The sequence below is a fragment of the Podarcis raffonei genome, chromosome 16, assembly GCF_027172205.1.
Source record: "Podarcis raffonei isolate rPodRaf1 chromosome 16, rPodRaf1.pri, whole genome shotgun sequence".
NCBI classification, from domain to species: Eukaryota; Metazoa; Chordata; class Lepidosauria; order Squamata; family Lacertidae; genus Podarcis; species Podarcis raffonei.
In genome coordinates, this window is record NC_070617.1 from 35,274,276 (window position 1) to 35,298,301 (window position 24,026).

General features: G+C 42.8%; 1 protein-coding gene across 3 annotated transcripts in view; it reads left to right on the forward strand.

Annotated features, from left to right (window-relative positions):
• Positions 1-4,180: 4,180 nt before the first annotated feature.
• Positions 4,181-24,026, forward strand: part of STX2 (syntaxin 2) — a 29,532-nt gene continuing 9,686 nt past the window's right edge. The window contains exons 1-8 of one of the 3 annotated variants that reach the window (XM_053368985.1): positions 4,182-4,382; positions 13,023-13,097; positions 15,146-15,245; positions 18,542-18,616; positions 20,316-20,389; positions 21,380-21,488; positions 23,093-23,166; positions 23,364-23,501. In XM_053368985.1, the coding sequence (XP_053224960.1) occupies positions 4,353-4,382; positions 13,023-13,097; positions 15,146-15,245; positions 18,542-18,616; positions 20,316-20,389; positions 21,380-21,488; positions 23,093-23,166; positions 23,364-23,501 (675 nt within the window). In that variant the 5' untranslated portion in view covers positions 4,182-4,352. Of the gene's footprint in view, positions 4,383-13,022; positions 13,098-15,145; positions 15,246-18,541; positions 18,617-20,315; positions 20,390-21,379; positions 21,489-23,092; positions 23,167-23,363; positions 23,502-24,026 lie in introns of all 3 variants that reach the window. The other 2 variants (XM_053368987.1, XM_053368988.1) reach the window with 2 other exon arrangements.

Consider the following 24,026-nt stretch of genomic DNA (forward strand, 5'->3'; position numbering starts at 1 on the left):
ACCCGTAAGCCTCCAATCAGTGGGTCGGGACCCACAGGTATGTAGGTCACATGACCTTCCTGGGTGGTTCTCAGAACAGCTGTTGCTGCTCTGTTGGATTCCAGCAGAGGCTGATCAATGCTTATTTTATCTTTTTCCTTGAGTGATGCAAATCAGCAGGAGAAAGATGAGGGCATTTTTTCTATAATTATATTTCTTGGCAACCATATCCCCACCTTCCTATAGCTATGTCTGTACCTCTCTAAGGAGCAGGGACACTGTTCACTTTCTAGTCTGTTTCTATGGCTTTCTAGGCTTCCCCCAGAATGAAGGTATGCTAGGGACTAGAATGCCTAAGTGTCTGCTGAAGTGGGTAGCTGGGTTGTGCAGTACAGTGGTACCTTGGGTTACATACGCTTCAGGTTACATACGCTTCAGGTTACACACTCCACTAACCCAGAAATAGTGCTTCAGGTTCAGAACTTTGCTTCAGGATAAGAACAGAAATCGTGCTTCGGCGGTGCGGCAGCAGCAGGAGGCCCCATTAGCTAAAGTGGTGCTTCAGGTTAAGAACAGTTTCAGGTTAAGTACGGACCCCCGGAACGAATTAAGTACTTAACCCGAGGTACCACTGTAGTTGACATAATGTGTCGGGGGGGGGGAGAATCACTGGTTTTCAATAGCTTCTTAGCCTTTTTGCTAAGAACATGTGTAACACCACTAGTTTCATTTAGCAGTCATGCTAAGGAAACACTATGTATAATACTGCTTTGTGAATTGCCATTTTAGAATTAATAATGTGCCTTATTGACACTAATAGGTATAAATCAGAAGTGAATATGTGAAAGTGGGGCCCAAATTGCAGGCTGGAAGTCAGAGGTGAGTCTTAAGTCTAGACCAGATGAAGACCACTGACCTAACCTCCCAACAGACAAATCAGGATGAATGCAAACCCTCCAACATTTCTCTGATGAAAATAAGGATGTCCTATTCCCTAATAGTAATAGCTGCTATTATTATTATTATTATTATTATTATTATTATTATTATACCCAACCCATTTAAATGGGTTGCCCCAGCCACTCTAGGCGGCTTCTAACATATATAAAAATGTAATAAAACATTAAACTTTAAACAAACAAACAAACAAAAACCACTTCCCTATACTGTACAGGACTGCCTTCAGATTTCTTCTAAAGGTTGTATAGTTACTTATCTCGGAGGTCGCATAACTCAATACCCTCCAACATTTCTCTGATGAAAATAGGGACATCCTAAAGGAAAGTGGGACATTCCGGGATCCAGTAAGAAACCGCAGCAGCTTCTGGAAATCCGGGACCGTCCCTGGAAAATAGGGACACTTGGAGGATCTGTGAATGCTCAGTCAACAGGATTCATCCTAGCCTTACTGTGTTGCACTACATTTATGTATGTATGTATGCATGTGCAGGGGTATTCTAACATCCAAGCAAACTTTGTGCAAACAAAGCTGGATGAATGGTCAAATGGGTCATCTGAAAGCATCCTGTCACTCTACATTTTATAAAATTTATTTGTATCAGTGTTTTAAAGTTGTAAACCGCCTTGGGTGTGAACAGCAGAACAGAATGCAATAAACAAACAAGCAAACAAAACATTTGTGAACTGTGTTTGAGAGAGAGAGAGAGAGTACCGAAATATGTAAATATGCTAAACAGACAATCTATACTAAAACATTTTCTTTTCTTTTTTGGTCCTAAGATGGTTAACAACAGGTCTCTGGCTGGCAGTTCCCAAAAGAAAAGTTTTGTTCGTTCTGCTCCAATCGTTCATGCTAAGAACAGGACACATTTTGAAAACATGCCTGTTTCAGATTTATTTCTCAATAAGTATGCCACATTATATAAACATTCCCAGCTTTTTAAAGCTCCAATCTTACCAACATAATTGCCTTTCTGAATCGCACTTAAGGTCCCTTAAGGCGGCTGACATTCCATTGAGAACTGGAGCCATTTGCATGCCTCTGAGAAGCTGCTGCAGGACAGGAAGGTGAGGCTGCTTCCTTTGTTTCCCAGTACTTGGGAGACAAACATCCTCTGAATGGGGAAGTTTCATTTTGCTCTCATGGCTATAGCCCTTGATGAAATATAACGGTCCATCTTATTCAGCATCGTCTTTCTCACAAATACCTATTATTTATCAATGGCATTTGGATGCCATCCCAGGATATGAAGCTTTCTGGGTGGTGTACAATTCATAAATTTAATTTATAGTCCTCTGTGGATAAGACACACAGTTTGTATTCACCAGGAGCCGTGCATCCAATATTGTGAGCCCCGTTTTGAGGAGCACCCTCCCAGCTGAGATCAGACAGGCCCTTGGCTTCCAGCACCTGCTGAAGATTTAAAAAAACAAAACAAAACCAGAAAGCATTTGAAGTCTTTTCTAGTTTCATAATTTTTAACTGATTTTTATCTATATGGTATTTGTTGAGTTTGCTGTACACTACAGTGTACACCAGTGTGGTGTAGTGGTTAAGAGCGGTGGAATCGTAATCTGGTGAACCGGGTTCGATTCCCCGCTCCTCCACATTTAGCTGCTGGGTGACCTTGGGCTAGTCACACATCTCTGAAGTCTCTCAGCCTCACTCACCTCACAGAGTGTTTGGGGGGGGGAGGGAAAGGAGATTGTTAGCAGCTTTGGGACTCCTTAGGGTAGTGATAAAGCGGGATATCAAATCCAAACTCTTCTTCTACATCGCTTAGAGATGATTGTGATTAAGCAGCGTATAAAGTGTCTAAATAAATATACTAAATTAAATACGAAATAAAACATAGAACCGAAAGCAAGAAGAAAACAAGGACAAGATCCACTGCACTCCAAAACGCAAATTTAGGCACCGGCTTGGTTGTTATTGAGAACAAGATGCTGGACTCAGTTGCTGACATTCTGTGTACGGAATTCAACTGTTTATATTATGGCTTTTCCATATGACGAAGAGCGGTATAAATTTAATAAATAATAATGATAACTAATTGCTATGGGATGCTGTACGTTGCTTAAGTAATCTTCCCACACAGAATCGTAGACTTGGACAGCATCGTGATGGTCACCGAGTCCAACCCCCTGCAATGCAGGAATCTTCTGCCCAACATGGGGCTTGAACTCACGATCCTGAGATTACCAACCTCATCCCCTACTAACTGAGCTATACCAGTTAATTATACAAAGTATTCAAACGCTGTTCATTTGTATTATATTTTTTGGCTTGCGGTGCCATCGCGAAATCGTTTCTCGTAGCGCCCCCTTGAAAATTAAAAAGGTAAAGGGTAAAGGGACCCCTGACCATTAGGTCCAGTCGCAGATGACTCTGGGGTTGCGGCGCTCATCTCACTTTACTGGCCGAGGGAGCCAGCGTACAGCTTCTGGGTCATGTGGCCAGCATGACTAAGCCGCTTCTGGCGAACCAGAGCAGCGCACGGAAACGTTGTTTACCTTACCTCCAGAGCGGTACCTATTTATCTACTTGCACTTTGATGTGCTTTCAAACTGCTAGGTTGGCAGGAGCTGGGACTGAGCAACAGGAGCAATCACCCCATCTCGGGGATTAGAACCGCTGACCTTCTGATCAGCAAGCCCTGGGCTCTGTATGCATCCCTAAAAGAAACAGAGATGTATGTCATAATTGCAAAAAACGAAGTGCAAGAGGCAATTTGAAAACAATTATGGTATAAAAAATGATAAGAACATAACAATATTCAATTTAAAGAATGCAATATTAAGGTATAATAAAATAAGCAGGAGAAGTTAATATGTAAAGAACCAGAAAAGGAAGTTGGGGGGGGGGGAGTCCTGGAATTGTATTTTTCTTTCTCTTTGACATAATGTTATTGCGATGAATATAAAACTGCAAAACTTAATTAAAACTTTTTTTTAAAAAAAGAACATTATGCACCCCTGCTTCCTTATGCTGCAAGCAGCCCCGAGCAGGATCTCATTATCCTTACTCGTTTCGCGGGCGAAAGCGGCATACAAAATTTACAAAAAAAAAACCCGAATCCCCGAACGCGCCCCCCCCCCCGCCCAGGGCGCTCGATTTGCGTAAGCGACGCCCCACCTGCTGTCATTTGCATATGGGCCACGCCCCTCTACTCGCGCGGTCCTCTTGCCTCCCCGGCGCTCTCCTCAGCTGCTCGGCTCTCGGGAGCGGCGGCGGCGCATGCGCGGGAGGCGGTGGTTGCCCTGGCATCGCAGCTGAGGGAGCCGCAGCCCGTGAGGGGGACGACGGAGGGGAAGCGGGCGGAGAGGCGGCGGAGGCGCCCCTGAAGCCCCGGGAGCGGCCGGAGGAGGAGGAGGAGGAGGCAGAGGGCCGCCGGGGCCCCGTCTTGGCCGACATGAGGGACCGCCTGGCCGAGCTGGCAGCGGTGAGGGCGGCGGCGGCGGCAGAGGGAGGGTCCCGGGGGGGGCGGGGGGTGGTAGCCTGGCATCAGGTTGTCTGGAGGGCGCCCCCTAGAGGGGCTCCAGCCCCTGTTGTGGGGTTCTGGGGGGCTTACTTTGGAGTAGGCGCGCCCCGGGGTCGCTGAGCCCCGAGTTCGCGTCCACCTCGCGCTGCTGCTCTCGGGTCTAACGTAAAACGTAGAAATATGAAATCAGATGCGGTTTTATTGCTAGGATTTATTTATTCGTTCGTTCCCCCCCCCCTTCTTCAGTGCTACTTCTGAGTAGGCATATGTAAAGGGGCTGGGCAGTTCGCAGCATCCTCGTGTTGTTGCACTCGTGAAAGACTCGTGTGTGTTTTTGTGTGCATATTATTATTATTTATTATTTATTAGTTTGTGCATATTATTGTTTATTAGTTTGCTGGATTTTGGTTGGGGGGGGGTTGTTTTTTGTTTACTTTGTTTACAGCGGGTCTTTGCTTTTGAATAGGCGCCTAAAGGGCTGGGTTCCGTGTTAGCAGCATCCTCCCTTTGCTCTCATAAAAAACCCCTAAAAAAACCACACACCAAGTGTTAATATAAAATGTGAGTGCGCACTTCATTATTGTTGTTGTTTTCAGTATTATTGTGCTGGATTCATTCATTTGGGAGATATTTGTTTACTTTAAAGAGACATTTTTTTGAGTGTGTATGTATGTATGTATTATCCCTCCATCTGAAGATCACAGGGCAGTTTGCAGTGTAAAAATACAAATTGAGAAGACAAAATAAATAACAGGAAAAACATAAGCAATAACCTGCTTCTCACAAACACATTTAAAAGACTAAGCATGAATGTGCTCTTTAAAATGGGTATTTAGCTTCACAATTGTGTGTGTGCGAGGACAGCCTTGAAAATACATGTAAAAGAGCTCTCAATTCATAGCATTCTCCTTGCCTTACTCTCATTAAAGCCTCATGTTAATATAAAATGTGCATGTGCACTTTTATTATGATGATTATTGTGCTGTATTCGGTTTTGGATTTGTTTTTTTACTTTAATGGGGCTTAACTTTGAGTAGGTGTGTAAAGGACTGGGCTCTGAGTATGTGTTTGTCTTAAAATGTGCATGTGCACTATATTATTATGTTGGATTGCTTCGTTGTTGCTTATTCTTTTTCATTAATGGGGCTTACTTTTGATTAGGCAAGTAAGGGATTGCTCTTGAGAACTGTCTTTATCTGACCTGTGCATGAATTTCATAAAGACTCATGTGTATGCCTATTTTTATTATGCTAGATTGATTAGCTTTTGTTTTTTACATTTTCTTTTGTGGGACTCACTTTTGAGTAGCTTGAGATCTGTCTTTATAGCATCCTCGTTGTACTGCTCTCATAAAAACTCATTTCAGATAAAATGTGTGCATGTATGTTTTTACTATGCTAAATTGATCGGTTTTTCTTAACTGCTCCAGATACTCATTGTGTGCAGAAAAGCAGAACATGCCTAGAAACATAATCTAACACATATACACATTATATAATGTACATATTAAAATGTGTATGTGCCTGTGTACACACCATACATTTAAAGCACATCCCTCCCAAAGAATCTTAGAAACTGTAGTTTAAGTGTGCTGGGAATTGTAGCTCTGAGGAGTGAACTGCAGTTCCCAAGATTCATTGGGTAGGGAAACCTATAGTGTGTATGCTCCCTTTTTCTTTTTTACATTTTCATAATTTTTTTACACAAAAAAATAAACAAAAAAATAAACAAGTTTAATGACTAGAATCTAGTACAGTACAATAAAAATATGTATGCATACATTTCAAATAATAGGGCTTGTTTTTAGAGGCATTTTATGTAAAGTGTGTTTGTGCAACTGTGTATGTATTGGACTGGATTGTACTTATCTTTTAAATGGGTGGATAACCTGCAATCCTTCAGGTGTTTCTGTACTCCTTAACTCCTCTTACAACAGGGACTGTAAGAATGGATGATGGGAGTTTTACTTACCTTTAAAAAATATTTAACGCTTTACCAGTTGGTTTGCTGTGGTTAGCTTCAGAAGTACCTCTGTTTCTTCTGTGATTTTTTAGATGCTAGGAAGAGGTGTATTTCAAGCCCTTGTTGCATCTAAGAATTATTTTCTTCCCTGACATTCTGAAGCAGTGGAGCCACATTTGGCTTCCTTTGCCCCATATAGCATTCCTAAGGGTAAGAACAATTTGCCCTTAGAAGAACACAGATCTTTCTTAATGCTTCTGCATGCGTTAGAGAAAGCCCAGAGTAGTAATTAATACAGAACAGGCCACTTCTTCTGACAGTGGATAAGTCTGCGGTATCTCTCTGCTGGAAGGGATCAAATGCTCAAATCACACCTAATGCAGAGATGTGTCAAATTACCCACCCTGATTGGAATGCAGTAGCTGAGGTGCAGTGGGGAGGTGTTCAGGTGGGTTGGTATTTGGGGCTTACAATTTCTTCTAATGATTGTTTTAGTTTTGCATACAGTTTGGCAGCTGCCCTTATAGGTGGCTCACCTTCAGAATATGGTTAGTGAATGGGATGTTCTTTGAGGGATGTGCAGGTTGGGGTCAGGTGCATTTGTGCCTGTGAAAAGGAACTTTAAGGCAGTGTATCATGTTGATGATGGTTGGAGGCAGAGGCGCTGAATTGCGCCCAACATTGGGGGACCCATCATGCGTGCGTGATGTCACACGCACATGGCCCCCACCATCTAAACTTGCCTTTGTTTGCGCTGCCGCAAGACTAAGGCTGCCTTGGCGAGGCCAATTCTTACCCCTTTGTGGGGCTTGCTGAGGTGCTTTAGTGCATCCCTTTGAGTTTGCCAGGGCGCCTTCTTGGAGGGCACCCTGGCACTCATCAAAGGGATGAGCTGGATGAAGATGTTTTGCCCCACCACATCCCTGGCGGAAGACGCACCAGGGCAAAGACAGTTCACCCCACCATGTCCCTAGCACACCTTCCAATAAGTAGCCCTTGCAATCCTCAAAGGGATGCACCAGTGCGAAGACCCCTAGCCCACAAATATTGAGGGGGCTGAGGATGACTTGGCCCCTGGGGTTGGCATGCTTGTTTGGAGGTGACATTTGGTGCATGAGATGGCAACTGGAATGGGGAGCTGAATGAGTGTGGTGTCTGTGGGGCGGAGGTTTGAAATCTGTACTATAACTTCTAGGGATATATGAGAAGGCATGGGTTAAAGTGAGGCACAGTCTCTAAGAAGCAAAAGCCTGAATTGGTTCCTAGATGAAGTGCAACTTCCTGAGGTAGCTTTAGGCAAGCTGTATCTCTTGGGCTCATGCTTCCGAAGAAGAAGGTCGTGGGTGGGGACTGGAAGAAACAAGGTCACTGTGAGGATCGGTACACAGGAACAGATGCATTGTGTGACGTGTAACTGAGGCTGTGTACACACTAACCCATTTGCGGCACAAAAATGTAGTTTTTCACAATTTGGAATTATTCAAGTTTGTCCTCAGCATGCCTCTTCCTGTCTCGATTGATTTGCGATCCTGCCATCCACAAGGGTGGGTGTGGTTAATTTATATGCTTTTGAAAACCCTCCCCTTGATTAGGTTATCCATTCCTTTTCCTTCCTGCACTTGTCCAAGGTGAATGAAGGAGGAAGTGGTGATCTTGGTATGTACCTATGTGGTATCTTATTGGGCAGGTGTGGATACACACACACAAACACACACACACACACACACGCCACCATTCCTACATCTGTTTTCAAGTGGACATACTGTGAGGTGGTGCAGAATCAATCCACATTAAGTTTTTATTTTCAGAATGAAGCCAGATTTTCAGGAAGTGTTTTTCAGGGGGGCAGGTGTGTATGTAGTAGAGTTTTATTGTACATGGGTTACATAGAAAAAACAAGTACACAGTCTATTGTTTCTAGAAGTCACATGTTGTGTTTATGTAGCCTGAGGATGGGAATCATGCTAGTGAGGCAAATGGGAAGGAGCGCATTGCTCAGGTGTTACAGATTGGGAAATGTGCCTTGAGTTTAGATGGGTTGTGTTGGCAGGGAATAGAGAGCAGCAGCAACGGAAGTGGATGTGAATTGGTTGAAACTAGATGGAGCTTATGGGAGGGTAGTCAAGCTTCGGTGGGATATTTATGAAAAGATGAATCTATGCCATCCTCCAGTCAATGGACTGAGGATATGACAACACTCGCAACTTATGAACGGATTGCTTGTAGACGTAGAGTGTGTGTGGACAAGTGTAACGTTATTTGGAATATGTTTATTAAAATGCAGTTGTACCTCGGAAGTTGAATGCCTTGCGATTCAAAACTTTTTGGCTCCTGAACACCGCAAACCCAGAAGTGAGTGTTCCAGTTTGCGAATGTTCTTTGGAACCTGAACATCCGACATGGGTTCCGCGGTTTCCGAACGTTTTGGAAGTCGAACAGATTGACTTCCGAGGTAAACTGTATAGTGGGTTATAAATTACTATATATATATTTGGATGATAATAACATTTATATACATATGCACTAGTCAAGCATATATGGAATTGTAGTTGTTTGCATATATAGTGACATAATATACCTTCCTCCCCTTTTTTCTTTTTTAAATTCACTTTTTATTTCCATTTTATTTTGTTCAGTTGACATATTCTTAATAAAAAATAGTAATAAAAAAGCTGGGGTGGGATATAACTGTTGGAGTAGTGTTTTGAGAGGATCACAGGGTGTTAGAGTGGTCAGTATGGCAGCATGGAGGGGATGCTACCAAGTTGAGTCACGACATGTACCATTTGAGTGAGGCTTTGTGGTACATTAATCTGTGTGGCATGACTGATGTGGGTTTGGGGAGTTGAGTTGTGAGGTGGTAACTGGATTTGAACAGCGACTATGTGAGCATGTACATACATATAATAATAATTTACATAATTTTGTATGCCGCCCACCCAACTGGGTTACCCCAGCCGCTCATCAAAATATATGTAACCTGATCCATGAATCAGGGGAAGCTTAGCATGAGAGCTAATGCAAAAAGCAGAATCCAGCTTCAGCCGGTATCACAGGCACTGGGATAGTCAGGAGATGCAAACAGGAAATATGGGTCAGGAAGGGTTGCCATGTGGCAAGGATAGCATGCAAAGGAAAAGCAACAGATTAGCCTTGAAAATTTCAAATAAAGGCATGATGGGAAATTGAGTGTTAGTCCAAGTTTTTGTGGATCCTGTGCTGATCTCATCTTATTTCACCCCTTGGTCCTCTACCCCAGTCTTAAAATGCAGCTGCCTACATACACACTTCATTCATTTCCATTGTCCCAATTCTCGCATTTCTTGTTTCCCATTTATGTGTTTTGGCACCCTTCCTTTGGCTGTTTCTCTATCTTTTGACCCAATTTCTTCTTGGTTTATGCTGTAAAACATCATGTATGCTTTATGGCACTGTATAAGCAATACAGGCACACCTTATTATATTGCGTGTCAAAGATATTGCTCCTTATGAGGACATGGGCAGTCTGGCCACTTCCAGGGGAAGGAAGTCCTCCACTGTTCTGATTCTGGCCACGGGAGTGGACCTGACTGGGGCTGGAACTGGGGTTTCCCCCTCTCACCCCTGCAGCCAGCAGGACTTGGCATAATAGACTACTGTATAGTGTAAACATCACTTTTATATGCACCAGCACTGGGGAACAAATAATAATAATGCTTGACTCGCTTTATTACGATACTTGCTTTATTGAGGTGGTCTGGAACTGAACCCACAATATCTCCAAGGTATGCAATACAGGGGTACCTCAGGTTACAGACACTTCAAGTTAGACTCTGCTAATCCAGAAATAGTACCTCGGGTTAAGAACTTTGCTTCAGGATGAAAACAGAAATTGCGGGGCGGCAGCAGTGGGAGGCCCCATTAGCTAAAGTGGTACCTCAGGTTAATAACAGTTTCAGGTTAAGAACGGACCTCTGGAACGAATTAAGTTCTTAACCCGAGGTACCATTGTAGAACTAAATGTAATAGAACTAAAATGAATATTAATTCATATAGTGTTTAACTTCGCATAAGGATCAGAGAGGGAATCTTCCAGGAATGTACCTTTGAGATAAATTTCTGTCCTGTGAAAAAAGAGTCGCTTCCTTATCTGTTTTGCTAGAAAACAGGAGGTGTAACTAATCCTGCAATTTTTAATGTGATTTGCTAGTGTAGTTTTCTGGTTTTGTGCAAATCTGAGGGGTCAAAGGGGGAAACAGTTCAGGAGCATGCTTGAACTAGTTAGGGGCACAGCCGGAGAGAAATGAAACCATTGACGGAATCAGTGTGTGTGGAAAAGGGGAGTTGTAGAAAGTGGTAATTCGTCTACCCACCCAAAAACACAGAAGTAAATTGCAACCCTGAGTGCTGTGTTTTGGAACCCAATTTTCCCCAGTTCATTAGTGGGTAAACCTGCATTTACAGGGGGAAAGCGTCGAGATCGGTGGCATTTTGGGAACTGGCTATTCTCCCACCCTAGGTTTCTATGTGCAGGGATTCTTGTCTTTGGTTTTATACAGAAAAACCTTTGGACTTGTGAGTTTGAAGTGGTGTAGTTAAGAGGCAGGTTGCTGGTGTGAGAATCAGTCCCCTGAGGAGCAGAAACGCCCCTCTGTTGTTCAAATCAGCCCCCGTTATAGCAGTTACAGATGCAGATAAGATTATTTCTCTGTTTTATGCCCATGGGGAAAGGGATAGGGATTGTGTGGCTCTTCCAGAGGCTGTTGGACGCCCAACTCTCACCAGCCCCTGCCAGCGTGGCCAACAGGGAGGGATGATGAGAACTGCACTTCAGCAAAGTTAGGAGGGCCAGAGGCATTCAAGCTTCCTTTGGGAACAATGAAAGTACTACATCTGCCTGCATTTTTTGTATGTTTACAAGTGGGCATTCAAGCTGTGTGTGTGTGTGAGTGAGAGAGAGATACATATATGCTTTCCTTCCGCTTATTCTTATCTCTTCCTGACGCAGCAAAAGTTGAGAGGGAGGTGTTGAGGGTGTGAGAGGTCTTTTGTTTTAGCATTGGTGGAAACTCATGAAATGGCGTTTGGAGAATTATGCCTTCGGCTTTTGCATCTGTATTCTGGAGAGCACCAAAGCAATGCAATATACCTATCCTGTTTTCCCAATAACCCTTCAGGATAGGCTGTTCCTATTTGATTTCGCTACATGTCCAAAGTTGCTCTATCACTGTCATGTGGGTGTGATTGGAATACAGGGTTGTTGTTGTTGTTGTTTTGCATCCTTCAGTTAAGCTATTGCAGGGGCAGGGAACCTCTAGCCCATGGACCTGCAAGGCCCTTTCTCCACACCAGATGTAGTATGAAATGTCAGGTGTGGGTTGGGCAGCTGCCAACGCACAATCAGAAGCCATTGTTATTTTAACTTTTTGAAAGTCTTGAATTAGCATTTATTTTTCTTACAATTTTACTGTTTTATCGTTTTTGTAAATTACTTTGAGGTTTTTGTTATTGTTGTTTTTTTAAAAAAGCCATGTATCAGGTTTATGAAATAAATACATAAATGCTGCCGAACTCCTTCACATGCCCAGTGCTTGTAGAACACAGTCTTTGGTTGTATTGCATGTTTCGGTAAAGGGACCCCTGACCATTAGGTCCAGTCGTGGCCGACTCTGGGGTTGCGGCGCTCATCTCACTTTATTGGCCGAGGGAGCCGACGTACAGCTTCCGGGTCATGTGGCCAGCATTTAAAATGTAGTCTGATTAGTAAAACATGTTGTTATACACTAAGCCGCTTCTGGCGAACCAGAGCAGCGCACGGAAACGCCGTTTACCTTCCTGCTGGAGCAGTACCTATTTATCTACTTGCACTGCGTGCTTTCAAACTGCTAGGTTGGCAGGAGCAGGGACTGAGCAATGGGAGCTCACGCCATCGTGGGGATTCAAACCGCCGACCTTCTGATTGGCAAGTCCTAGGCTCTGTGGTTTAACCCACAGAAGTTGACCCCACTGATTTTTCTTAGACTTGCTCCCTAGTAAGTGTGCATAGGATTGCAGCCTTAACTACATAATTAGGAAGTGCTTAATTGGAAAAAAACATTTCATAAGTTATTCTCCAAAGACTTCATAGGAAAGTTTGAGGAATAAATATTTCCGATCTGTCTTGTGTGCCGTAAGCTTCTTCTACGTCTTTCCAGTGAGTCATGGGGGTGCAGGGAGTACAGAAGGGAAAGACCTGTTTATTGCAAATGAGGGGAAATCAGTAATGAATTTTTGTTGTCAGTGTTTTAAGTGTGGTTCAGTGCATCAAGTACTAGCTTTAAAATGTAGTCTGATTAGTAAAACATGTTGTTATACACAAGGACAAAGTGATAGCTAATTTTATTGCTGTATAATAGCTTGCAAGTATGATAGCTTGCAAAGCTAGAAATCATCTTTTCTTTTTGTCTTGCGGTTGAAACAAATTTGCTTCTTTTAATGCAGGCACCAGGAACCTCTGGCCCTCCAGATGTTCCCGAACCACAACCCCCATCTTCCCTGGCCATTAGCCATGCTTCCTGGAAGTGATGGGAGTTGCAGTTCAGCAACATCAGGAGGGCCAAAAGTTCCCTACCAGTGTTTTAATGGATATCTTTGAATAACATAATACTTGTTTTTTTAAAGCGCACCCAAAATGAAGATGGAGAGGCATCTGTTGTTGTTGAAAATGACCATTATATGGAAGACTTCTTCCAGCAGGTAAGGTGCATGCAAGAGACAACCAAGAAGGAGCTACGTATTGTAATAATCATATTGATTTAATGCAGTAAATCATAGAATTGTAGAGTTGGAAGGGACCCCTGTGCTTGGCACTTCTGAAGGCTGCAAAGCTTGCTCAGCATGCATCCCTTTTCAAATGCCTGACAATCAGCTGGTTGACGGGTGTTTGGGAAGTGCTGCATACAGGGATGAATTATCTCCACCACCCCACCCTCATGGACCAGCTTTGATAGGTCTCTCTCAATCGATTCCATTACGATGCCAGATAACTGACAGGTGGATGGTTGCATTCACATGTCAAAGTTGCATCTACCCACAGGGGACAGGGGTATAAATATCTTGCCCTCCTGATCAAAAAGGTCCCCCACTCCTGCTTTTGGAACCTCTGAACTTGGGTTTGAAGATGAGTTCTGGGTGACAGAGGTTGGCCTATGTTAATCGAAGTGAGTTCCAAAAATTCTGTGCTCCTAGTTTAAAGGTAATTCTCTCCTTGCTGCTTCCCAACCTTCATCTCAGTCCTGGCATATGTATAAGACAACCATCACAACTTGGTGAAGTAACGATCACCTTTCACCAGCAATATCTTTCCTCTTTCTTTGACCAGGGCTTCTGTAACTTACCTGGGCGGGTAATAAATTAAATTAATTTGCCCCCTCCCAACATTTTTAATTAAATTGTAATAACTACAAATAGACTCAGAAAAAAATGAAAAGAAAGAAAAAATAGTTTAAAAAGAAAAGCGGGGAGTTGTCAAAGTTGGAAATAAAGGAATATGCAGTTTACTAAGTCAATGACAAAACATATTAAAGGGAAAGAAGTGTGGCCTAAATCAAAACAATTACATACTTTCATTTCACACAACCCCAACCGTCAACAGTACTCATTCCAAACACTCGCATAGACCTGTGGTACCTGACACACCTGAGCCACTGTGTTTGTATATAAAATAAAATTAGACCAAATGACGAACAAGTGATCGCAAGCACTTTGGCCCCTGATCACTTTTAACTTGCATGAGACACTTTTTTTCCCAAGAAGGGCAATTTGCCAAGTCTTGGAATACCAGTAGTCCAGATTATTGAGATTAAATGTCTTCCAAAACGTGACAATTGTGACATGGGTTGCTGTCAAAAGATGTGAAATCAGTTCCTTGTTATTTGGGTCTCGATCGGAATCTGTGAACAAATTCAAAAGAGCCAGACAGGGGAAGGATGAATCATAGAATTCTGGATTTGAAAGGGACCATGAGGGTCGTCTAGTCCCAACCATTTGCAATACGGGCATCTTTTTGTCCAATGTGGGGCTCAAACCCTTGCCCCTAAGATTAAGAGTCTCATGTTCTACAGACTGAGCTATTCTAGTTGCTCTCAGAAAATACTTTTACTTTGGAGCACTCCTGTCACATTGAAATAATGATAACATAACATAATGTGAAAATGTCTTAGATAAATTTGTGCAATGTTTTGATTGTAGCTTGACTTACAGCCAGTGCTTTTTTCCTTAAAAAATGTTTAGGGGTACTCTCATTTTCTTATTCATATTGAAATACTGCCCCTTAATGAGGCCAAACTTAGATTCGCAAAATGTTTAGGGGTCTGCGTCCCCCCAGAAAAAAGCACTGCTTACAGCAAACTGTATATGGGTTTTCTGGGAAATTTCTGATACCCAAGAGATTGGTCCCATTTAGCATGCTTATTTTACTTGTACTTGGTAAACAAAGCTAAAAACCTCTGAAACAACCAAGCTTGCCTAATACTGTATCAGCAGTTGGTGTCCAGTCATTATTACTGATAAACTTATGAAATGGAAAATACCCTGCTTCACTGACAGAAAAGGGGTGTGTTGTTGTTCCTCCTTGTTCTAGGATATCATCTCTTGTTAGGCGCTACCTAATGGACCCATGCAGACAAATGAACTGTGGATTTAGTATTGCAACGGATTATTGACTCATTGTGATTAGAAGCAAAGCTACCTCTCCCTTCACTGAATTTATTCATTTCTCTCTCTCGTTGATGTTCTCTTGAAAGGTTGAGGAAGTTAGAAAGTACATTACAAAAATAGCAGACGTTGTGGAAGAAGTGAAGAAGAAGCACAGCGTTATTCTTTCTGCCACACATCCTAAAGACAGTAAGCTTTTCATTTTGTGACTCTGAAAATGCATGCTCACTGAATTTGCATGAAAGGTTATAGTCTGTGATGGGTTAGCAAGTGAAGCTAGAATAGCATCTAACTTGGAAGGCAAGCCTACCTTGGAAAGGTCCAGGTGTTTTCTGTGGGTGGCATTGCTTCCTCTGTAACCTCTTTGGTGCTTGTGCATACTAGGAATCTGTGTACCACACCTGTCCCCAACAACCAGTGCCTGCTCAGGAAGTGTGTGCTTCTCAGTGTGGCATTCTGCCATGATGGGGGTCATTAGGGGCATTTTATTTATTTGCTTTCCCCCTTTCTTTTGTGGATGCTGTGAGAAAGATTCATCAGGCCTTAGCCAGCTCCTGCCATTTCTCACGAAATCCACAAGGAAACTTTGGTCTCGGCGTAATGTTTGCTATACAACATTATATTTTGCAGGAAACATTGCAAGGTGCTCCCAAGGAGGGGAAAAGTTTATGGTTTTGAGCTGATGCTCTGGCTCCCTAAATGCTTTCTATATGGCCAGGGGGCAGTCAGCACAGCTAGTTACACATTTTGTGGAACTAGGTGGCTACGCTTCTCCTAGACTAGTGTGCAGTCTGCAGTCTGCAGGTTCTGGTGTTGGAGAGGTCCACACTAGTGATGTTAAATTCTCGAGAATAATCTTTTTGAGAATATTCTCGAGAATATTCTCAATTAATGAGAATATTAGAGAATTTTCATTTAAAATAGGAGAATATTCATTTTAATGCATTGAAAATGGGGCAATGCAGTGAATTACATTCTTTAATTTTTTGCACCAAACTTGAAATAGAAAATACAACGTGAATGACTCACATTAATCACTAAGCCTGCCACTAACCGTATATTTACCATCAACTTATTTATGTTGTGTATGTATGAAGTGTAGCTTTTAAAGTGGAAGGAATTAAAAAAAAACCCCTCAGGTCCACTACTTGAGTACGTTCTTGAATAAGCATATCTACATGGTACAGTATTTCCAGTGCAACACTAATAAAATCAATATAAATTTTAAAATAAATGCTATTATTTCCAGTAAATAAAACACAAATGGTGAATGACCCAATGGCCAGTTATGTAACGGGATGAAAAAAATCATTATTCATTACTTACACTTGCAATATCACAGCTTCATTTATTATTTACTAGGTCTTTAAATGTGGGTTGTAAAACTGGTTCTTACGTTAGAATTTACAGTTTGTGGAGAATATTCTCCAGAGAGAATTTTCTAGCAGAGAATCTTCTAGCCATACCCTGTGAAAAAACAACAAAAAACACCCACTTGCACCTTGCAAACAAGAGTAGCATATCAGGAGAAGGAGTGCCAGGCCAGCTTTTATGAAGAAGGCAGGTGCATCTTGTAACACTTGTAGGGACTGGGCTGGAAAAGGAGGATGTGATGATGAGTTTCTCTTTCCGCAGGGAGCAAGGTTGGCTAGGTTGCTTTGGCCTGAGGGCTGCATTCACCCTTGGCCAACCCTCGGAGACTCCTTGCCAGCAACAAGTGTCACTGAAAGTGGGTGTCACCATCTCACACTCTAACCAGCATGCTTGCATGCACATGGACAGAGACATGCACATACGCAGCCACACAGCCTCCCCTTGCCTCTGCTGATCCCTGCCTTGTGTTGTGCATGATTTGTTTTTTTATACTGCAACCATAACAAATTGGTGCTGTATTGAGGTCATGGTTAAAAAATTGCACGGGCCCGAACTGAGGGACTCCATCCATTGAGGCCTGCCTCAGCCTGATAGTGCTGGAATAACATCTTTTATTGTCCTGACAGAGCAATCTATACCTTTTCATCCCAAATGCTTACCTGCTGCCACCTCAGATCTTCGGATCAGGCCCTCCCATCCAAACCTAGAGTCCAGATAAAATGAAAACGCAAGAATTTAAGCTAGGGTAGTTCCATCAGCATTTGTGAGTCTAAGGCTGGTAGTGCATTTTCACTGACACCACTAAGGCTTGCTTTCAAGTAAGCATGGCAAGGTAGAGGCAAGAGGCAAGAGGCAAGGTAGAATTTATTTATTTATTAAAAAAGAAACTTAGTTATTTGGCTTAACTGTGCTGTGCCTATTGCACACGAATCTTTTAAAAATCCACTTGTTTCCCTAACAGTTGTGATCATGAGCTAATTTTAGCTCTCTATACATCTAAGAGCAGAATGAGCTAAATGCAGCATACACTATTCTCTAGAGAAATACGAAGCAGTGCTTGGTACAGTTGTTTGGCTGGCAGGGGTTGGGACGACAATGATCCGCTAATGGAGGCTCAGATATATAGAGCATTGTTTTATAAGAAATCATTTAAATTTTAAACGGATGTCTGTGGTTATGTAAAGTGTAAATTGATTGCAGCTGTTTCTTGTCTGCTAGCTTGATTTGGAAGATGATATAAAACTGGAATTACTATTTTTCAATCACTAATAAAGTGCAGGTGTCAAAAGATAAGGCAGTCCTTGCCTACAGGCTCAGTGTCTAATAGACATGAATATTTAAAGGCTGTAGACCAAATAAACCAATAGAAATAGACACAACACAAAAGGGAAAATGAGCAGTAAGGGTAGAATAAAGCAAACCATTTCAGATTCCCCTTTTTCAATTTAGATGTTTTGCTTATGCTGGTCTGTGACTGTAATAAAGCAAATTCACTTTTTTAAGTTGCATCTTCTCAGTGGTATTGAAGTCCGGTCTCTCCCAGTCTTTAAGTAAACAAATCACTCCAGCAGTCCTTAGTCCCCTAGTTAGTGGCAGAGTCCAGAGTGTGCTTCCCCCCCACTCTGCTGTTTCAGGGCAACTTGCAGTTGGAGCCAAGTTATTTCTGCAGTTCTTTCTGGCTCCTAGGAGAGGGAAGCAGGCTTCCTCCAGCTGCTCTTTCTCTGCCTGTGGCCCTTGCCATGACACATAGGAAGCAGGGGCCTGCAACCACTTTGCATTGACTCAGTCCAGGATCATTTCAGCCATATAGGATGAGCCTGGAGCAGGGCAGTGTTCTTTCTGATTCAACGCTCTCTGCAGGGTCTGGGGATCCTTTAGCCAGAAACAGCGCAGCACCATGTCTGGGTACTGTTTTCTTTCTTTTAATTAATTGTTTATTAAAGTTTTTTCATAATACAAGACGATAAAAGAGACTAGTCTAAATAAGAACAATGCAGAATTTAGGGGCTGTTTTCTGAGGGGCAGGAGCACTTAATAAGCAAAGCTTATTCTTAAGCTGTCGTTTGTCATAAACAGCTCTAAAATATGTTTCAATATTCCTCCTTTTTAAGAAACAAAGGAAGAACTTGAAGAACTGAACAAAGAGATCAGGAAAACAGCAAATATCGTTCGTGCTAAGTTGAAAAGTAAGTGCTGTTATTGTTACATCTATAGCACACCCTTGTTGCATCTATAGCACACGAAAGGCCTGATTCCTAAAATACAGTGTCACATAGCTGAGTGCAAAGTAACACAAGTCAGGCCATAGTTGTGTAACGGTGTCATTGGTAGGCTTTTATAGCCTTACAGCAGGCTTGCACAGCTTGCTGCTAGTCAAGCCAAACACAGCCTACCAGGCAAAAATGGTAGCTCACGAATGGTCTGTTTCACATGTAACACTAAGCCATGGTTTGTTTAACAAACCAAGAGTTAGCTACAAGTTATCATACGGATTACCAAGCAAACCATGGTTTGTTTAGGCAAAGCTTTGTTCGGTGTGTCCCCCCCCCCCGGGCTCCTCACTGCCTAAACACTTTTGCAGTGCCCTTAGTACTGGCATTGCCTTCCAGCGCCATCCTTCCTCTTTCCACTGGCCAACTGCTGCCGAGGAGGAAACACGTCACATAGCGATGGTGGCTGCTGAACTGCAGAAACGAGACTGACAGATCACAGGGTGGTGGGTGAAATTTGACTTCAAGGGCCACAGGCTGCATGCAGGCCTGCTTCACAGTGAAAGCGAAGAGGTCAGTGTAAAGATCCATAGAGGCATGCTGAGCAGCATATGGGGCAGTTTGTATCCGGCAGGTAGAATCTTTTTTTTAAAAAAAGTTCCAGCTTCCATTCTAGTAACAATGTGAGTTTCTCCTAAAGGCTCCCTTCTTCTGTCCCCCAATGCATCGGAAGGTAACTGCTGTTCTTCAAACAAATTGCAGTTGTACCTTGGTTCTTGGACGGAATGCGTTCTGGAAGTCCGTTCAACTTCCAAAAACGTTCAAAAACCAAGGCACAGCTTCTGATTGGCTGCAGGAGCTTCTTGCACTCAGTCGGAAGCTGTAGAAGCTGCGTGGGACGTTTGGCTTCCAAAAAACGTTCGCAAACTGGAACAATCACTTCTGGGTTTGCAGCGTTCAGGAGCCAAAACGTTTGAGTCACAAGGCGTTTGAGAACCAAGGTACAACTGTATATTAAAAAGTAGAAATGACCATCAGCTGTAGAGTCACCTTCCAGATTCATGATAATATAATAATTATTATGAAAATTTCAACAGCAAGAGCATAGCAGCCGGCTCTTTCCAGCTAGCCACATGTTTCTAAGCTGGCCCTCCAGCCTCTGTTGTTTCAAACTAACAAATGGTGCCTGCAACAGAATGTTGCAGCGCTGGGTCCTCCTGTTTAGAGTTCCAGCTAGTCAGCCAGCTGTGTTGTCTTCTAGGATTTTGCATTTTTCTCCTCCTTGTCAATTTTCCTATGCCCAACAGACAGCATTCTGTACACATTGAGCATCCTCTGTCCTCATTGAATAGCTTTTGTTGTGTCCACCCCACCCCAGCCCAGCCTTTTAAAGTTATTTAAGAAAAAATAATTGATACTTAAAATTTGATGGCTCCCTCCTGGCCTGCTGCTATCTCCCTTTTTCTTGTGCATTGATAGTGCTGTTTTGGCTAAATAGGGTTAGGCTCTTAGATGATCCATTTGCTATTTATAGGAATTTAATTCTTGACTTGAGATTTGTTTCTGTAGGATATGTATTTTTTTAATGCAATTTCCATTTTTATGGTAAGGAGAGATGGGTAGTAACTGTGTGTGGCATCTTAAGTTCTACGAATTGCTTTTGTCTGTTTTGCAGCCATAGAACAAAATTTAGCTCGACATGATAATGTTAATCGAACTTCAGCTGATGTCAGAATACGAAAATCACAGGTAAGGTACGGCTGGTAGGTGCCCTGAAGAGAATTTTAAAGAGAGAGAGAGAGATGTGTGTTAGGAAATGGTAGCTCTCTTCTGCTTGAGTTTATGGTTTGTTTTCTCATTATTTTGTGTGTGTTCAAAATAATTCAGTTTGAAAGTTAAGTCCCCCGCAAGCACTAAAATGGGAAACAAAGGGGATGATTCACAGAACTAGATGCCTGGATGTGAGCTGTGCTGCATCTGGGTGAGCAGCAAAGCAGTCATTAGGCAGCTCCCCACTGTCTTGAGGCTGCCAGCATGACCCCGCACAGCTGTTTCCCTTTAGAGCTGCAAGGTCTGCACTGGTCCAATGTCAGTTCTTTGCTATCCTCCCAAAGGGGGTTGGCCTGCTTTTGGAACGAGCAGTGCATTCTGCATAATTGTAAGTAAGTAAATAAGGACATTTTTATTTATACCCCGCCCTCCCTGGCCAAAACCGGGCTCAGGGCAGCTAACATCAAATATAAAATACATTAAAACGCAATCAAACAATTGATTAAAGTACAGCTTAAAAATTAGAATCAGGATAAAATGAAATGACTGCCCACGAATTACAACCATGGGGGTCAGGAACCTCAAGTATTCCTCGGGGCCAGCTATCTATGTTGGTCCCACATGAGCTGATAAAATGGCCAAAGAGATAACTTACAGGATCCCATAGAGGGGGGGCAAACTGGGCCCAGACTGTAGGCCAGGCGGAACAGCTCCGTCTTCAAAATCGGCTTCAAAATTGCAAAGGCTACAGTAGCTAAGCTCCAGACTGCTAGTTTCATCGTCACCCAGTCTCCCCAGGGAACCTTGGGAACTGTAGGGCCAGTGGGATCGCAAGCAACTCTTAGCATCCTCCTAAACTGCCCTTTGGGGACGGGGTGGGCTCATAGGTATGTGGAAGAGCAATATGCTTTACATATAAAAATAAGTCCTAAAAGTAACTTTGCAAATGTTATTTATATCTAATCTCAGCATACAGTGTTGGCCCGGAAGTTTGTGGAGGTCATGACAACATATAATACAACCCAGACATGCTTTCGGGAACGTACCAAGGATCAGATACGGCGGCAGCTAGAAATAAGTAAGGGATTCCCTTTATTACTTAGTACTGCTGAAAGCTTTTCTGTGCTGTCAGGATTATGCAGGCAGTTAAGAAAATAGCCATCTATAATAGCTGATCTCCTAAACAAAAGAAGTGGTTTTTAATTTTGTATATGTTATAAACTGCTTACATATTTTTTATGAATAGTAAGAGACAAATATATTTATAAATAAAATGCATATATACAAAAAATGCTATACAAATGAGAACTTTGCAATAAAATTTGCAGAATGGGGCAGCAGGGTTGTTAACTGCACTGCTTCCTTGATCCATACATGATTGTGGTGATAGTCCTGGATAATCTGAATGCTTGTTGTTCTGTTAACTAGGGCTGATCCCACCCCTTCCTCAGTGCCAGGCAATCTGACATATAAGATGCTTGCACTTAGGAAAACGTACTACCAGGATGGTGAACTTGTAGCTCTCCATAAGTTGTTGCAATGCAACTTCCAGGATCATTTCATCATTGGCCATTCTGGCTGGGGCTTATCTGATTCAGGAGTCCAGCAGCATTTGGAGGACTCTGTGATTCCCATCCCTGACTTTTTCCCATCCCTGCTTTCTGTAGCATGAGAACTGAAAACGATTAGCAATTTAGATCCATTTTTTCCAGCTCTCAGGGTGGCTTACAATTAAAATCCACCCCAAAATACAATAATAGTTGTCGATAGGCTGGTGCTTGTGTGTGTCAGTCTCCTCTGTCCCTTGGCAATTGGCGACCAGTTTCTAGGTTCTTACCTCTGGAGGGTGAGGCAGATGAAGTTGTACATGGCCCTTGGCAGGCAGTAATGCATTTGTTTCCATTTGTTTCTAGTCCTCCTTGGTTGCTCTTAAGAATGTAGGAGGGTCTGCTGACGAAACTAATGTAAACCACAGATGGGGAGCCTGTAGCCCTCCAATCGTTGTTGAACTCCCCCAGCTTGCCTGACCAATGGTCGGTGGTGGTCGTGGTGGATTTGCAGTTCAACAACATCTCAAAGGGCCACAGGTTCCCCAGCCTTTCTTAAAGGATTACTGAATAATCAGGGGCGGAGGAAGGGGGTGCAGTCTGCCCGGGTGTCACCACTGAGGGTGGTGACAAAATGCCAGACGGCACTCACCGCGGGGCCTGCAGCGCACCCGAGCCACACATCTCTCCTGGGAGAGACGCAGTGGCTTGGGCACCTGCAGGCTTCGTGCTGCCCCAAACAGTCCACCCGCTGCCTCTCCCTCAGCTGTAGGGTGGCTGAGTGGGAGGAGGCAGGCGGACTCTGGAGGCCCCGCCGTGCGCCTTGCCCCACCCCTGGGCACCCGAGCGGCTTCCTCCGCCGCTGTGAATAATAAAAGTGCTCTGAGCACTTGAAGGAAGTAATATATTTTATATAAATATGCAGCAATAATAATTGTTAGTAGAAGTGTAGCAGAAGCTGTCCACTTAAATACTAAGCATACGTCTGTTGCTCTTCTGATGAAGTGGCTTAAGAGGAGTCATCTCTGCACACTGTCAATTTCCTCTTGGTGAGAGGCAGACGTTTCCTTTCAGCTTCTGAGCAAGTAGCTATTTTGCAGCATGTAACAAATGGACATCTATAATTTCTTACTAGCTGGAAAAAACACTTCTGATGAAGAGCTGGAAGAAATGCTGGAAAGTGGCAATCTTTCTATCTTCACTTCTGACGTATGTATTTCACGCCTACTTTGCTTCCCTTGTATGTATAACATTTCTGGAGTGCTTAAAATGAAAAGAAGGCAGTGTGCTTGTAGAATTAAGAAGTTCTGCTCACAGGCTTACGACCTAAATGTCTGTCTCTCTCTGTGTGTACTATTTCTCCAATAAATGAAAGAATCCAATGCATATTTTCTTCTTCCCCGAAGATTATTTTAGACACCAAAATTACTAGAGAAGCTCTTGATGAAATCGAGTCACGTCACAAAGATATTATAAAACTGGAATCCAGTATACATGAGCTGCACGAAATGTTTATGGACATGGCAATGCTTGTTGAGGTTCAGGTATGTGACCAAACTATAACTTAATTCGTTCCAGTGCAGTATTTTATTAAAACGTTTGAGGTCTTCTAGTTGGAGCAGCAGTCAATTAATTGCATTGGACACATGTGACCCCCCCCCCCAAAGCACTTAGGGTGTGTCCAATAGGGTGTGTGATAAAGCAGCCACAAAAATGGAAGATGTCATCACTAGCAGGCAAACCTCCAAACTGTTTTGTGAGCTGCTTTCCCTTTCATTTGAGGAAAGTAAAAAAAAAAGGGGGGGTGGAAAAAATATGTACAAGGGTATTTTCAAAATGTAATACATTTCTCAACTGTGCTTTGGCTGTATGGCATATTTAAGGAGGTTTGATGCAGATTTTGTGGGTAGCAGCCAATCAGATACTCAGATCCATTTTAGTTCCTAGTTCAGTTCTTTTCCTTGAGATTATATAAACAGTTGCATTCAGGTAGCTTAGTTTTTTTATTATTACTAAGCGTAATAACTGCTTTCTTATTATTGCCCTGGCTTATAGCAAAAACATAATGA